This window comes from Neofelis nebulosa, chromosome 6 (genome assembly GCF_028018385.1).
Source record: "Neofelis nebulosa isolate mNeoNeb1 chromosome 6, mNeoNeb1.pri, whole genome shotgun sequence".
Taxonomy (NCBI): Eukaryota; Metazoa; Chordata; class Mammalia; order Carnivora; family Felidae; genus Neofelis; species Neofelis nebulosa.
Genome location: NC_080787.1, coordinates 57950431 through 57967772, shown reverse-complemented (window position 1 = coordinate 57967772; position 17342 = coordinate 57950431). Strand labels below are relative to the sequence as shown.

The window sequence follows — 17342 nt, the reverse complement described above, 5'->3', positions numbered from 1 at the left end:
GACTGAGGCAGCCTGGAGATGAGGCAGCCTTGAAGACCACAGCTCTTCAAGTCCATGATAAGGACTGGCCTCCAATGAATCTCCACTACAAAAAAATGGGAAAGAAACAACATGAAGAGCATAAAGGTTGAGGAGGCGGGGCCCAAACATGTGGTAGAAAATGTCCTAGGCTAACATGGAGTGAACGAGTGAATGGGAAGTGGGAGTATCTCCCAGGGTGGAAGGGATTCAAAGATGCTGACAGTCCTTGAGAACTGGAAGAAAACTTGATTCTTGTTTCTTAATTTTCAAAAAGCTGGTAAAGATGGCACAAAAAGAACATCTTTATCTGACAGTGAACCTGATGACAGCAAATGAGAGTCAAATGACAAAATCAAGCGGCTTTGACCACAGTTACCAATGAGAATTAATGTTCCCCATGAAATGGAAAGATTTAAATGAGGCCGACTTAGCAATGGCAATCAAAACCATAATGTTCTCAGATTGTAATTGCTTTTTATGAAGAGAAGCTAATTTGACATTTTTGCCCAGAAAATGAAGCTCAATATTGTTTGCATCGCAAGCTATAAATATATAAAGCTAATCTGGATCCTGACGCCCTTTCTCCCCCAGTGTGAAAGAATACCTACATTCTCATGAAAATTGGGTTTGATGTATTCATTTTGAAGTAGTATTTGAGGGGAAGTCGAGGTTTTTGTGTATCCACAGCACTAGTTACTTCTAACAAATGAAAGTGTTCTACGGTTGTTTCATTTATCACACGTAAAAGAATAATCAATATACAGGTCAACCTTGTCAGTAAACAAAATGCAAACTAAATTCAGGTATTTAGTCTAATGTCTAATGTTAGAAAAAACAATGCTCGATTCTCGGAAGCTTTTAGTGAAATAGCTACATTTTAATTACTGAAGACAGTATAAATTGATGTAACTCTTATACCAAAAAATTTGGAAATATGTCAGGTCATGAAAATGTATATACCCTTTGACCTGGTAAATCCCACTGCTGGGAACTTATACAAAGAAAATCAAAAACAAAGAAAAAAGGAAAAAGCTCTCTGTATATAAATATGTTGCAGGAATAAGAAACAACCTGGAAACAACCTAAATGCCTAGTTAGGGGAATGGCTAAGTAAATTATACAACTATACGGAATAGAGGTTTTAAAGTTGACAATTAGCAGACTTTATAGCAGCATTTTTTTTTTTTTAAAAAGGCAAGTTACAATACCGCATTTCAATAATGAGTACAAATTGAGAGAAATGATGCATTTGGAAAAAGATAAAGTGGACATATAGTTGTTCACAGTGGTAAAATCAGGTGAATTCTCTCACACTTTATGCCATGTTTTCACACACAGGAAGGAATATATTCATATTATCAGATGCATAAATCTTAAGTCAAAATTGATTCAGATGTCCAAAAAAGGTGCTTTATGAAAAAGATGGAGGGAAAGCTTCTTATTTTGGGATCCCTTTTAAGCACACTTCTTAGTTAACAGTAGATGTGTAGTGTGTGTGTGTGCTGATTAAGTAAAGAATTTCTAGTCAACCAAATGCCCCATGTGCCCAAGTATCTCCACGTCAGATAAAGCCCAGGAAAGAAAATAATGCTTTTGCCCTAGGCTGAGCACTAACTCTCTCCTATATACTAAGTATTCAACCACAGAATAGTAAAAAAAAATATATATTAGGTGCTAGATCCTAATACAAGACAAGAATTCAATCTAAAAATTTCTAGAAAGATAATTAAAATACTTCTAGTTTTAATTATGTTAATCACAAAACTGATGACACTGGGATATTTTCCTCATCTGAAATAATCAGTATCAAATGTTATGCCTAACATAAAGAACTAGTATTTAATCATTTTTACGTCATTATTTGTAAGTGCTCTTCTGTTTCAAAACTAATTAAATTTGCCTTCAGCATTTTGTTGCAGAGTTTTGGAACCAGCTCCTTTAGAATGCTCTAACAGCTTGATGGCCTTGTCAGAGTTTTCAATATTTCTAAGCAGAGTCTCTAATCTTCTCTTAATTTTCTTCTGATCTTCAAGAGCACAGCCAATCACTATGGACTGAAACTTCTGGTCAACAGGCCCAGATGGCACCTCAGATGAACAAGCACTGTACAGTGACATCAAGTGACTCTTGGCGTTTCCCAAATCATCCAGAAACTTACTGACCACCTCATCAATAATCCTGGTGGCATGCTTTAAGGATTCTTGCTGCTGGGGATTTCTAATAGTTTCTACTGAAACTTCAACGGTGAGCGTTCTTCCCATCAAACGGTTTGCTGTCAGATTTAATTCTTCTCTTTCTCCTAAACGTAGAAAGTTTAAAGTATCAATCAATATGAGATATAAATTTATCGATGTTGAGAACATAAAGGCATTCTTTTGTGGCTAAAACTATTTTCTGTAGTGCCTCTGCTATGAAATTTTTAGAGTAAAAGTTAAAACTATAGCACATAAGATTAACTATGTGTATTACAAAGAGAGGTTGCAGAGTACCTTTCCCTGAAAGTCTTTATACGTGGGATACCAGATGACTTCTCAAGTGGTCATGTTTGAAAAAGTTTGGGCGGGCATGCATTTGTAACTGGGATGGAGATCAAGTCTTAACACAGAGTGACTTAACTCTGTGTTACACTTAACACAGTGTAACTGGGATGGAGATCAAGTCTTAACACAGAGTGAACATAACCAGGGCTTTGTGCTGGGTAGACAAGATATCAGATGAGGTGGATCTCTCCATACGGATGTGCACATAGGGGAAGAAAAAGAATTTTCCCTGTACCTTTCTGAGCTCTTGGCTGAGAAACGTTGTAATAAAAGACAGATTCACAAGAAAAAAAACCCAGAAATTTATTAATATGTATACTTCAAATATACATAAGAGATTTCCAGGGAAACGGAGATGGTCTAACTCCCTGAGATGGCCTGAGCCACCACCTTAAAAACCATCTTCGGCTAAGGACTAAGATGTTGAGGGAGGTCTTCCCCTCCTTAGGGAGGTTACTAGGAAAAGCAGGATAAACAAGGCTAAGGCTGTTTTGCAGATGTAGTAGGTGCTTTCTGCATAGATAAGAGTTTCTTGTGACTTCCAGTCATCCTTCTTTCTGGTACACAGAGTTCCTTACAAATGGAACTTTCCTTTGTAAATTTAAACTTCCCTTACAAAAGAATGACTTCTACTCTGTTTTCAGAGCTTCTCCTGTGTCTGCAGTTTCTCAGAAATAATCAGCTTGAAATAATTCTCATGCCAAGAGGTATACTTTCGGATGACATAGTCTGCACGTGTATCAGAATACAATGACCCAATTTTGGCTGACAAAAACTTAGCCACAGTAGTGGAGAAAAAGCTGGCCTCAGAATGAGACACTGGCTTCATCTTCTCCAGGCAAATTTAAGCAGGCCAGTAGTATAAGTCTTGACCAGCACAGAGAGGCAATGGTGGGGAGAGGGGCGCTGGGTCAACATTTCATTATTTATATGAAAAAGTCAGCAATCTTATGTGTGTTCTGTTCTGTGACTTCCTTCCTAATTCATGGATCTTTGGCCAGGATGGGGAAAAGACTGGCTAGGTCTTAACCCCGCTGTGCATGTCTAACATTTCAGGGCCTAGAGTTAGATGGCACATTCATGGCACCAGCTGCTGGCCTATTAGCTTGTCCCGGGAAGCACCAGGGCAACCAAATTAGGAAGACCACTGCTAGTGAAAGGAAATTACAAGTACCCTGTTTCTCCATGGGCAGTCATGCTTTTCGTATGGAAACAATAGCACATTTTTACATTAATGGGGTTTTATCGGGTCCATAATTTATTTCCCCTGCATTTTCTCTCCTTCCTCTCTTTAAGTTACACCTCAACCCCGCCTTTTTTGTCTTCTCTGCTTTTATACTTCTATGGTCCAATAACTTCTGAGGAGCTGAGGTCAAAGCCACAGCCCTACTGCTCGGGGCTACCTCTTCTGGAGCTTAGAGGCCTTTTCTACCATTTCCGATCATGTCCCTGAGGTAGGGGGTGGGCCAGAAGGGTGACCTCTGGGTACGTGGCTCTTGTTGTAATAGACTGACAGCTGCAGCTGCTGTCTGCTGCTCACGGGAGATGCCAAAGCCAGGCGTGCTCATTCCTCAAGTCAAGCGAACATGGACCCATGTGTATCCCAAATCCCTTCACGGAGTGGAAAAGATGAGCTCCCTTCCATGGAAATGCTCTCACCATCGCTGATCTGCCTCATGTCCTGGCTATTCTGGATGCTGTGGATCATCTCCAGGAGGATTTCTTTCTCTTGCTCCACAGCAGTTGCCGCTTCTCTCAAAGCCTCCACCCTGTAGAAGTTGGGAAAACAAAAGTTACCATATGGAAGTTTAGTTTTCCTCATCTCTATCATGTGCTCCAACTCAAGTTTCAAGATCACTAGGAGCACCTTTCAAAAATTCTTTATTCCTTTTTAAAAAGTTCTTTAACTTTTCTATTGTTTTAAATCCACCTACCCCACTCCCATTTTCCTCCCTGCTTGTATGGCGACCATTCTGTTTAGTGTTTATCTATTTTGTATTTGTTCTTAACAAAATGTGTATTTGTGTTTTCACCTATTTTCAATTTATATCTCACTCTGTTTCCCCTCAGCATTATTTTATTAAGAACCATCCGGCTTCCTATGTGAATATCTAGTCAGTAGCTTCTGATTGCTGCATATCATATACTTCATGCATATCCAGCTGGTTTTACATCTACTCTCCCAGTGGAGACACCCACCTTATCCCCTCACTTTTCATCACCACAAAAAATGCTTACACGAATACATGTCCCCTCATGGACTGAATGAGAATCTCCTTAGGATGTATTCCAGGGCAGGATTGCCGAGACAAGGGTACAATTGTTCTCTGGAATGGCTATGCTAGACCACTGTTCGGAAGCAAGAATTCTTGTCCCCTCAAAGGTCCTTCTAGCTGGACCAAGAATTAAATTGACATGAGACAGATTAAGAGGAGAAAATCAAATATAACAGTGTACATTGGAGGAAATTCCAAAGATGGTCAGGCAAAATGAGGTGTATATGTCATTCTGAATGAAGAAAGGGGGAGTAGGGGTCTGGGACTTCGGACAAAAGGAATATACTCCACAGGGTGATAAGAAGAGCAGATGTTTGGTAATTAGATGTTTGCCCTACCAAAAAGATGGGCCATTCAGATAAAATTTATCTCTGTTTATAACCCTTATTTTGGGAAAGACCCCTAATTTAGATTCTTCTGTGTGGTTAAGGGAGGGGTAAAAGTTTCTCTTGAGCCTGCAGGTTCTCAAGTGCCTTCAGCTCAAAATAACCCACGTGCCAAAGTGGCACATTCTGGGGGCCCTGTCCTGAACTCCTTCACAATATTCCCAGCAGCAAAGCAGAGGAATCCCTGTGCCCCCAAAGCCCTACCAATACTCAGCATTTTCCAACTTTCTACTTGTTGCCAGTCTAGAAAGTGTGCAGTGATATGTTCGTACCTAACTTGCATGTCTGTCATTACTAATAATTTTGGACATCTCTTTGTATTCTTGTTAGCTTCTTCATAGCCTGTACCTATTTTCACTTCATTTCATTTCATTTTCTTTTTCCCCCTCCGTCCTTCCCTTGTTTATCTTTTTTAAACAGGGGTTACTGTCCTCTTGTTGATTTGCATGTTCAAGCAATCAATCCCACGTTAGTTAAAGACATTATAATTATCTTCTCCCATCCTATCATACATGAATTTTGTCTGGGATATCCTTCACTGAACAGACATCCTTACTTTGAAGTGATCAAATTGATCTTTTCTTGCTTTTCTTTTGCCTTATGGTTTACGCTTTTGAAGTTTTGCTTCAGGATCTTTCCATCCTAAGTCCTAAGTTATTTTCCTATATTTCTTCCTATTAACTTTATTGCTTTATCTTTCTCATATTTATGTTTTAGTCCATTTAGAATCCACCTTGTATGTGTTTAGGTAAGGATTTTGCTTTATTTTCTCCAAATAGTGAACCGGCTTCTCCAACATTCTATCCACCAAAAATCTACCTTTCCTCCAATGATTTATAGATTGTCTACTCATAGAAATCTCTATTTCATTCACTAGTATATTTGTTCTTTTTTAATGTTTTTATTTATTTTTGAAGGAGAGAGACAGAGCATGAGCAGGGGAGGGGCACAGAGAGAGGGAGACACAGAATCCGAAGCAGGCTCCAGGCTCTAAGCTGTCAGCACAGAGCCCGATGCAGGGCTCGAACTCACGAACTGTGAGATCATAACCTGAGCCGAAGTCGGATGCTTAACCAACTGAGCCACCCAGGTGCCCCTACTAGTGTATTTGTTCTTACACCAACACCCATTTTTTAAAAAACAGCAACAGCCTGGTAACATGCCTTAATATTTGGCAGAACTAGTCCCCTAATCTTAAATATAACTTAGCTATTTAGACTTTTAATTCTCCATATTAACTCTAGAGTAAGTTTATCGGGTTTCTCAAAGAACTGAGATAAATTTGGCATCTTTAGCATACTGCCATTCTATCCAGAAGCATGATGTGTCGCTCCATCTATTCAGATCATCTTCTATCTTATTTTTATTTTTTTATTATATTTTTTTTTTAATTTTTTTTTTCAACGTCTTTTATTTATTTTTGGGACAGAGAGAGACAGAGCATGAATGGGGGAGGGGCAGAGAGAGAGGGAGACACAGAATTGGAAACAGGCTCCAGGCTCGGAGCCATCAGCCCAGAGCCTGACGCGGGGCTCGAACTCACGGACCGCGAGATCGTGACCTGGCTGAAGTCGGATGCTTAACCGACTGCGCCACCCAGGCGCCCCTTTTATTATATTTTTAAGATTTTATTTTTGGGGGGCACCTGGGTGGCTCAGTCAGTTAAATGTCCTGTCTGACTCTTGATTTTTGGCTCAGGTTATGATCTCACAGTTACTAAGTTCGAGCCTGGCATCAGGTTCTGTGCTGCTGGTGCAGAGCCTGCTTGGGATTCTTGCTCTGCTCAACATGTTCTCTCTCTCTGTCTCTCAAAAAAAAATAAACTAAAAAAAAAAAAAAAGATTTTATTATTTTAAGTAATCCCCACACCCAATGGGAGGCTTGAACTCACGACCCTGAGATCAAGAGTCACATGCTCAATTGACTGAGCCAGCCAGGCGCCCCTCTTTTATATTCTTAGAGTTTTGAAGTATTCTTTTAAAAAATTTTTTTAATATATTTTTTTAAAGCTTATTTATTTTGAGAGAGAGAGAGACAGAGAACATGAGGAGGGGAGGGGCAGAGAGACAGGGAGAGAGAGAATCCCAAGCAGGTTCCACACTGTCAGTACAAACCCTGATTTGGGGCTTTAACTCACAAACCATGACATCATGACCTGAGCCAAAACCAAGAGTCGGACACTTAACCAACTGAGCCACCCAGGTACCCCGAGTTTTGAAGTTTTCTTAATGGTAGTCTTTGTGGACTCTTCTTAGTGCTTTGATCCTTTGAGGATACTGTTGTTATTGTGAATATTTTAAATTATAATTTCTTGCTGGTTATTGCTGGTTGGAGAAATGCTGCTTTTAGAAGGTTCATCTTGTACTTGGTAACTGATTTATTTATTAATTTTAATAATTTATCTTTTGATTCAGTGATTCGTCTAGATTGGTGGGCATATCATCTGCACAAAATGACAGTTTTAATCTCTTCCTTTTCAATCCTATCAGCTCCTATTTTAATTTATTTTTAGTATTGACTAAAGTCCTCTGTTACTTTATTAAGCAGTGGTGATTAGACAGGGCAACTGTGTCTTTTCCTGAATTTAAAGGAAATGCCTGTTTAGGTTTTTGGTATAAAGACCAGATCAAGCTATAGGAGCACTACTTTTCCTAATTCCCTTGAGTATAAATAAATACACATGCGCTCTTATTACACATACACATGAACACACCCAGTCACCAAAGAACAAGACTGTGGAATTATGAGAACAGAAAAAAATAAAATCCTGTATGTTTAGGGTGCTTTGTTTTCAGGGCCATTTCTTGCTATACGTTATCCTGTAACTAAGTAAGTTGCCATTTCTGCAAAATGAACAGTGACAGACTTAGATCCTTGGTATTCAGATGGCCTGAGAATCATGAGATCATGAAGATCTAATCTTGATTGCTGCCTTAAGTGGGCACAGAAGGAACAACTTCACTAATGTTTGAACACATGTCCACTCCATATAAGGCTTCCCCTACTCACCCTAACCACACATTTGCCTTTTCCCCAACAGCCATCCACCTGTTAGACCCCAAAATAGCACTGATAGACTATAAAGTCACACGGTCTCTTTGTTCATCAAGATACTAAATATATGTTGAACTTTGTGTTCATAAGAGCCAGAAAAACAAAGAGCTGGTAAGAATCTTATGTGACAAATGTGGCTGGAAAGCACAATAAAACCAATATTCTATAAAACAGCAATAATGCCAAAAGCAGGCCCACTTCCAGCACCATTCATTGCGTACTTCAATATTTTACATTAGCAAACTCTCAGGCAGATAACCTAGGGCCCAGGACATAGAAGAGAGATTGAGTAGGCACTAATATCAAATATTTATGTGAAAAACACAAACCATGACTATACTGTTTAAATGACACAGATGAATCATGTGATTAGTAAATGAGAAGATGCTGAAAGAAGAGATTAATTTTTCAACACTCTTTGAGTTTGTACTCAAATGCACAATGATAGAGAATTAAATGTTACTCTAAAAAGGAAAGCTTCATTTACATCAAGTTATGACAGTAAATTCATGGAATTGTTAACAAGAAATTGGTTTAGGAAGAGATGCTCTAGAAAAAAACCCCATAAATATAAGGAAGATATTTTGTCATTAAATGAGACCAAATGCAGAAGAAATTATTGTTAATGTTTATTTATTTTTGAAGAAACACAGCGAGCGAGAGAGCGAGCGTGAGCTGGTGAGGGGCAGAGAGAGAGGAAGACAGACAGGCTCCGTACTGTTAGCACACAGCCTGACATGGGGCTCAAACCCATGGGCCATGAGATCAAGACCTGACCCAAAGTCAGACCTTTAACTGACTGAGCCACTCAGACGCCCCGAATACAGAAGACATTAGATGGAACTTTTAAGGGTTGTGGGGTTTTTTGTTGTTGTTATTGTTTTGTTTTGTTTTTCTCCCCAAGGCTAGAAATTGCCAGGGCATTTTCCCTGTGATAAACAGACTTCACTTTTAATGAAACCTCTCATATACATTTTTATGTATACTTTTTTCATTTCATAGCAAAGGTAAAATGCATTCTTTAGAATGTAAATATTTCAAGGCTTTTTTGTTTGTTTGTTTGTTTTTTTTGGCACCATCGACCTTTCATGTGCAGTTCCCTCTAGCTGAACCTAGACCTCTACTTAAATTTATGTAAGTAATATTTGCACTGTTTGTCAGCTACTGAGATCCTTAAATTCATCTCACATATAAATCTTTCTGTCTACAACCCTTCCATTTAGTTCTAGAAAATTGTTAGTTATAGTATCTTCGAATATTCCCTGTCCTCCATGCTATTATTTTCCTCCGGGACTCTGGTTAGACAAGTGTTGGACCACCTCACTTTACCCTTCAAGTTTTTAAACATCATTTGACAACACTTATCTTGGCAGAGAAGGGTGGTTCTGTTTTTATTAACAGATCCTAGAAGAGCTACATGTCCAAAATTGGGAAAGAAATCCTCATACCATGGCTGGCCTGGGTTGTACTCCTGGAAAACTCTCTGCATGAAATCGCAACTAAGCAGGCTTAACACAAAGAAATTTTAGTCAGAAATTCTTAGGAGGGCAAAACTTGAGGTGCCCACATCCTCCACTAGTGTTCGGGTCTCCTGCACCTCACACATCTCTGCAGCCTAGGTAGCAAAAGGATGCACTTGTGAGGCCTGACAGCGACTTCACCAGACTGAGGCTACTGTGGATATGTCCACTAACACAGCATTCAGTGAAGCCACAATGGCTTTTCAGTCACACTGTTCAAACCGGCACCGCCGATTACTGGCTGTGTAACCTAAGTTCTCTTTGCCTCAATTTCTTCATTTATGAAATAGGGATAATGAGATGGTGGTTGTGACTGAATGAAGTAAAGCAGGTAAAGAGTTTAACACAGTTGACTGACAGCACTGACTACAACAATTATGTTTATGAGTTACTACATGTCACGTGTCTAGAATTGGTGCTGGTAAACATTAGCTTCATGCTATTTATTACACACTTACCATTATGGACTCAGGCTTATAAATACCAAGAACTTGTGCTTTCATACAAAGGAAGAGAAATGGCAAATGCTCCTATCATGAATTTAGTTGAAATAAATAATTTCTAAAATAGGTTCTTAAAATCATAGTCCATCTCTTATTAAATACTCATATCCAAGAAACAAGTGTTGGTAAGGATGTGGAGAAAAAGGAACCCTTGTGCACCGTTGGCAGGAATGCAAACTGGTGCACACACTGGAAAACAGTATGGAGGTTCCTCAAAAAAACAAAAATGGAATTACCCTATGATCCAGTAATCACACTACTGGGTATTTACCAAAAGAGTACAAAAATGCTGACTTGAAAGGTTATAGGCACTGTTATGTTCATTGCAGCATTATTTATAATAGCCTAATTGTGGAAGTAGCCCTAGTGTGCATCAATAGATAAATGAATAAAGCAGATGTGTATATAAATACGCACACGTATGCACATACATAATGGAATATTATTCAGCCATAAAAAAGAATGAAATCTCGCCATTTGCAACAACACGGGTGGAGCTAGAGTGTATAAGGCTAAGCGAAGTCAGTCAGAGGAAGACAAATAACATATGATTCTATTCATATGTGAAATTTAAGAAACAAAACAAATGAACAAAGGGAAAAAAAAAAAAGAGAGACAAACAATAAAACAAGACCCTTAATTATAGAGAACAAATTGGCAGTTACCAGAGGGAGGGAGTGAGTGGGATGGGTAAAATAGGTGAAGGGGATTAAGAGAAAACTTATCTTTTTTTTTTCTTAAGTTTTTTTTTAATGTTTATTTTTGAGAGAGAGACAGAGCGTGAGTGGGGGAGGGGCAGAGAGAGAGGGAGACACAGAATCTGAAGCAGGCTCCAGGCTCTGAGCCTGACGACGAGCTCAAAACCCATAAACCCTGAGTCAAAGTCAGATGCTTAACCAACTGAGCCACCCAGGTGCTGCTTAAAGATTTTATTTTTAAGTAATCTCTACACCCAATGTGGGGCTCAATCAAGAGTCACATGCTCTACTGAGCCAGCCAGGTGCCCCAAGAGTACACTTACCTTGATGAGCTCTGAGTAATGTATAGAATTGCTGAATCAGGGCACCTGGGTGGCTCAGTCGGTTAAGCGGCTGACTCTTCAGCTCAGGTCTTGATCTCACGGTTCGCGAGTTTGAGCCCCTCCTCGGGCTCTGTGCTGACAGTGTGGGGCCTGCTTGGGATTCGGTCTCCCTCTCTTTGCCCCTCCCCCATTTGCTCTCTCTCTCAAATAAACTTAAAAATATATATATACTTAAAAAAAAATAAGAATGGCTGCATCACTATATTGCACACCTAAAACTAATATAACACTGTATGTTAACTATATTGGAATTAAAATAAAAATAAATATTAAAAAAATACCCTTGTATATAAAGAATGCTACAAGGATTACTTATATTCTAGGCAGTGTAAGATTTTGAGTAAGTTTTCCTAGTCATCACCAAAATATGAAAATACACTCACCACTGCAACCCTGCAGTGTGAAGATGGAACTGGTGCTTAGGAGCCTCTCATCAGTACTGCGGCCTTAGGCAAGCCACTCAATCCCTCTGGACCTGGGTTCCCTCATTTCTAAAAGAGATAACATTCTTGTGCCCTCCTCTGCCTCAAAGGGTTTTGTAAGGTTCAAATGACAATGTATGTGAGAAGTGCTCTTTTAAATTATAGGCTGTTGTTCAATATTAACTCTGAGGCCACTTGTTTTGTGACTCGTGGGTCACTGGCACACCCTAAGAAACTTCAAGCAACAGGAAACTTTCAGCCAAATGATCCATATCACTCCCGGCCCCAACCCTTCATTCTCTGGATGTCGGGTAAGTCACTGGGCAGGGCAAGGACCTACAACGTGACCAGTTTTGGGAAATTTGTGAACAATCTTGCAGTCCTATCATTTTCCCCTCTGCCACTCTCCACAACCCATATCCCAAACATCTTCATTACCATCGAGAGCCTTCTAGGAGCCACTCAATACTTAGCATCAGTAGGTGTTCAGTATTTACTGTATTCAACACCAATTTAAATGTAATTTTTGGGGCACCTGTCTGGCTCAATTGGTGGGGTGTGTGAATCCTGATCTTGGGGTTGTAAATTCAAGCCCCATGATGGGTGTAGAGATTACTTAAAAATAAAATCTTAAAAGAAAAGGGATTTTCACTTCTTTCAGTAAAGTCATATATTCATCCATATACTATTCCTCCATTTTGAAATACTGTAAGCAGCAAGAGTTAGGGGTCCCTGGGCAAAGAAAGACAGACATAGCTTTCTTGATGTAAGAGAAGTCATTTTAGGCCCCAAACCATCTTGTGACAGAATGTGAGAACAGCCACCATCAGGCCAGGAGATAGTCTAATCATAGTCGGAAAGCAAAGACTGACCTGATGCACACTCCTGAGTTATTTCTGCAGGATTTAAACCCCTTTGAGTACTCAGATCCCAGACCAACTGACGCCAGGGAACGGATGCTGCTGACCCTTTCCAGCCCTTGTGACTTTGACTTGGAATCAGTCACCCCATTGCCATGCTGTATTCCCCACTGTGCAAGCCTCTTCCTGAATATGTATGCACCCTTAGCTTAAAACTCCCCCAATCTTGTTGTTCCGGGACACACTGCTTGGGAAAGATCCCCCATGTTCTCCTTCACTTGCAAGTAAAACCCTTCCTTTTCCTATTCTTTGGCTTGGTTGTATCTTTCGGCTTGACACCCACCAAGAGGCAAACCCAGCTTCAGGTAACAGTAAGACACATCTAACTTTAAGAGAATTCAGGCATGAATTATTAAGCTCTATTGCCAGTCTTCCTGGGTTCTGGCTGGGGGACCCTGGACAAGTCATGTATCTTCCTAAGCCTCAATTTCCCATGTGGAGAATGGAGGTAATAGTAACTTCCACAAAGGAATGGGCCCTGGTATACAGAGTCAGTGCTCATTTAATGAATCATTGTTAGCATGTATTATTCATAAATTACAGTGACTTAAAAAAAAGTAACAATAATAAGCAAGGTGTCTTGAGCCACTGATGAATGTAAAAGTCAGATGCCATTTAGAACTGGTCAAAAAACTGGGAGAGACAGGAATCACCTTTTTAGGAGGAAGCAAAAAAGGAGATGAGATGGAGTCAAGAAAGAAAGGCCAGTGTCATGGTAAAGTATTAGAAACAAATGGAATTCCTTTAATTTGTAGAATGCTGCCAAACATTTTAAAGCATTTAAAAACTCACATACGCCACCAGTTCATACTCTAGCTCATAGAGCATTTAGCAAATTGTTTTCAGTTTCATATGGAAGACATTTTACCACAAATGACACAATTAGTATGGCTGGGGAACAGTAAATGCAAGCTTCTAAGTACAAACTACAGTGTTTTATTCTACCTAAAACACTGCCTTATGAGTCATCCTTAATATAAAATTAAACTATTAGAGCAAAATTACCTTGAATATGTTTTCTTTTACAAATAGATCTAGGCATGAGGCTAGTTTTTAATAGTGCGGTGCTCTGTGACACTGCTCATGTGGTTTCAAAGGAACTTTAAAGCATCAGCATTTGCATTTATATTTTCACTACCTTCTAAAATACTTCCTTAGATCAGTATTACTTTTTATTTTAAGGAAGAAACAAAGCTTACAAAAGGCTAAATTACTAGATAAGTCCTTAAAATGAGTCATTAGGACATTTTAATCAGTCTTTCTTCCTCAGCTCAAGGGTTAATTAAACAAGTTATAATGTAATCACTTGTATACAGTAATCAATTTACATTAATCAAACATTAAGAATGTACTAATACTCAGAACAGAGGCTTTCCTTTAAAGATAAGTACTTGCCTGCTTTTCCACCTACCCCACACGAGGTGTTAAGTCAAGTTTGAGGAGAATGACTCAGCTTGAAGAAGGGAAGGGCAAAATCCTCCTCATTCCTTTCAGGAAAAATCGTTTCTGACCAGGAGGGAGAGAGCCCTGAAATAGTTAAGAACTTGCCCTCAAAGTTCTAATACCTGGGGAGATGTGGGAGTTACTTGTTTTTTTGTTTTGTTTTGTTTTCAGTGTCTTCATTTCCTCATCTTTTATTCATTTATTTTTATGTTTACAATTTTATTTAAATCCAAGTTAGTTAACATACAGTGTAATAGTGGTTTCAGGAGGATGTGGGGAGTTACTTGTAGCGCTGCCATATAAAAAATATTATTCTTCAGAGGGGCATTAAGTAGCTTGAAGCTACTGATCAGTCTTGTTCCACTTTCTCTGGGGGCTGAATGCGTCAAGCTCAACCATGGGGAAGCCTTAGTTTTCTTTTGTTCCATTTGTCTCATTCTGAGCCGAACTCTAGAATGTGGTTTTGGCTCCGATTTCCCTACGAGTTGCCATCCATGAAATCATCCTGGAAGGAGAATTTCTCATCTTTTGACTCTTTTCTCAGGATAATAATAATAATTTCCTCAACTGCTGAGATATACTGTGGTTATGAATGCACTTTGTTGGCAAATAGACACCCCTTCTTATTTTGGTATATAAATCCAGGGAGATAAAGACATACATGCACTGCTTCCTAAAATTTTTGGCTTACATACTTCTTTGCTCCTCCAGAACCTGGTGAAAACTATAGAAAAAAAATTCTGTGTAGTTTCAGGGGTTGCAGAGCCTTAATAAGATTTTCATTTAACTACATCTGCACACAATTGTCACAGTAACTTTGGTGACATAAACGTTTACAAGTACATAAAAGTTTTAATACACTAAGGGAAACAAGTATTTCCAAAATTTATTATAAATTACTTAGAGATTGTACATAAGCATAACTATGTATTACTTAATAAAATCTTATTCAGTTGAGAAGGAAAAAAAACGGGTGACTATCTTATGCTTTTGGGCCAATGATTAGCACTTTCAAGAAGGTGTCAGTCAGGGGCGCCTGGGTGGCTCAGTCGGTTAAGCGGCCGACTTCGGCTCAGGTCATGATCTGGCGGTCTGTGAGTTTGAGCCCCAAGTCGGGCTCTGTGCTGACAGCTCAGAGCCTGGAGCCTGTTTCAGATTCTGTGTCTCCCTCTCTCTGACCCAACCCCGTTCATGCTCCGTCTCTCTCTGTCTCAAAAATAAATAAACATTTAAAAAAATTTAAGAAGGTGTCAGTACAGTCAATGCCTTCTACGGAAGGAGGTACACAAATACTGCGAAACTAACGGAAAGGCTGCATGCAGGGTTAGGAGGAAAACGAAAACTGCAGGGTCTTATTACACCAAGTACCCAGCCATTGTTCTCCCCGCAGCCCCTCATTTGTCCTACTCCTCCCTACTCCTTGCTATCAGACGGGTCCCTGGATTTTTAGTTTTTTTGCTCTGCTGGGTTTTGGAGCAAAGAAACTGATCACTCACCAGTAAACTGCTGCCGCTCTTAAAAATGAATAACAGGAAAAGGGCAAGTTAAAAAACATTTGGGAAGACCACACACTGGCACTCAGAAGGTTCTAGAAGTTCTGTAGACACGGAGTGTCACAGTCTGTAATCTCAAATAACGCCACGCTAACTTTTACCTTCTCTGGTTTTTCTCCGTTCCCAAACGCTCAGGTCTGTTAACGAGAACGTGGCCACCAATAATGCGCTCACAGGTTCTTAAATCGCATGCGTTCTCTCTCCGACGGAGAGGAAAATCCACCAAGGGCGAGAGAAAACTGCAGCATCCCCATGAAAAACAAATCTCAAGCAAGCAACTTCTGTGGCCGCAGCCTGCCCCGGGACCGTGCCGGACCGGCCCGCCCCGCCGCGCACGGCCTCCGTCCGCAGACCGCCCCGCCGCTCACCTGAGCTCCAGCTGGTCCAGGCTCTCCAGCAGGCGGCTGGAGCGGTCGGCCATGGAGGAGGAGCGGCAGAAGCGCCCCTCGTTGGCTTTCGCGTTGATCTTCGCCTGAGCCATCTGAACCTCCGAGGCGGGGCGGCCAAGAGGTCAGCGGCCTCTCCGGCGGCGGCGAGTGGAGAGTCCCGCGGCCGCAGGCGTCGCCGTCACCGCGCGGGGCGCCCGCCTCCCTCTGACGCCCGCGGGGGGCGGCCCGGGAGGATGCGCCGACACCGCCGCCGCCGCGTGGCCAAACAAGGGCAGGCGCGCCGCCCGCCGGGCTCAGGGCTACGGTCCCCGGCGGGGAGCGACTGCGGCTGCGGGAGGGAGCTCGCTGGCCACGGGGCCTCGAGGGTGGGCAGCCAGGGCCCGGGGCCGGAGGAGCGGCCTCCGAGGCACCTGGAGGGGCTGACGAAGGAAGGGGAGGACCTAACTCGATCGCCCCTTCTTGCTCTCCAGACCCGGAAACAACCGAAACCCCAGAGGAGGCTCACAGAACAGCCCTCTACCCCTATCTCTGGGCGCCCGCGACTCTGTGCAGCCTGGATGTAGCCAATTCCCCACACGCCAAGGTACCTACTGGTAGGCTGTGGGTATTACCCAGTGATGGCTTCGCTTAGTTTCTCCCAGCTCTCCTAATTCACGCCCTAAACCAAAACCATTAAAATCCTTTGATATGGGGAGAAAGGTTCCTTTGTGGCACCGATGGCATCTAAGTACGGCTCCTTGGCAGTCTGTACTTGCCCGACCCTGTCTCAACATTTCCTTTCCTGAGGTGGAATAAATGAAAGCCTGGATAAAACCACTGAAGCTTACAGAGCGGGGGAAAAAAAGGAAAGAAAGAAAAAGCTACCCCATCTTTCTTTGTCTTTCACACGCAATTGATTTAAATCTCCTGTTAAAAAGATACGGCAAGTCACTAGGGCAGACGCTATAAAGGTCAGTGAAAGAACAGGACAGGGAATACAAAGATTTATGTACTGAAAAACTTGTGCTTTGCTCCCATCTCATTATAGCTGTCCGCCTCATATTGCAAGGATGAGAATATATATACAGGGCACATTAAATGATAGATAATAACAGTTTAAAGCTGAATTACCACCTTTAATCTGAGATCAAAGACATTTAAATACCTGAACAGAGAGGAGTGCTGTAAGCCTGGATTCCAGTTCCCTCTGAACTCCATCTAAATACTAATAAACTATTGGTGTAGGGGATTATTT

At 41.0% G+C, this 17342-nt stretch overlaps 1 protein-coding gene across 1 annotated transcript; it reads right to left on the bottom strand.

The window, feature by feature from the left end:
- Positions 1-877: 877 nt before the first annotated feature.
- BAG2 (BAG cochaperone 2) lies at positions 878-16297 on the bottom strand. Its single transcript, XM_058734331.1, has 3 exons — positions 16088-16297; positions 4221-4330; positions 878-2320 (listed from the first exon to the last, which is right to left on the bottom strand). Exons 1-3 carry the CDS (start codon positions 16198-16200, stop codon positions 1908-1910), a joined length of 636 nt encoding a protein of 211 aa, XP_058590314.1. The 5' UTR covers positions 16201-16297; the 3' UTR covers positions 878-1907.
- Positions 16298-17342: the final 1045 nt, after the last annotated feature.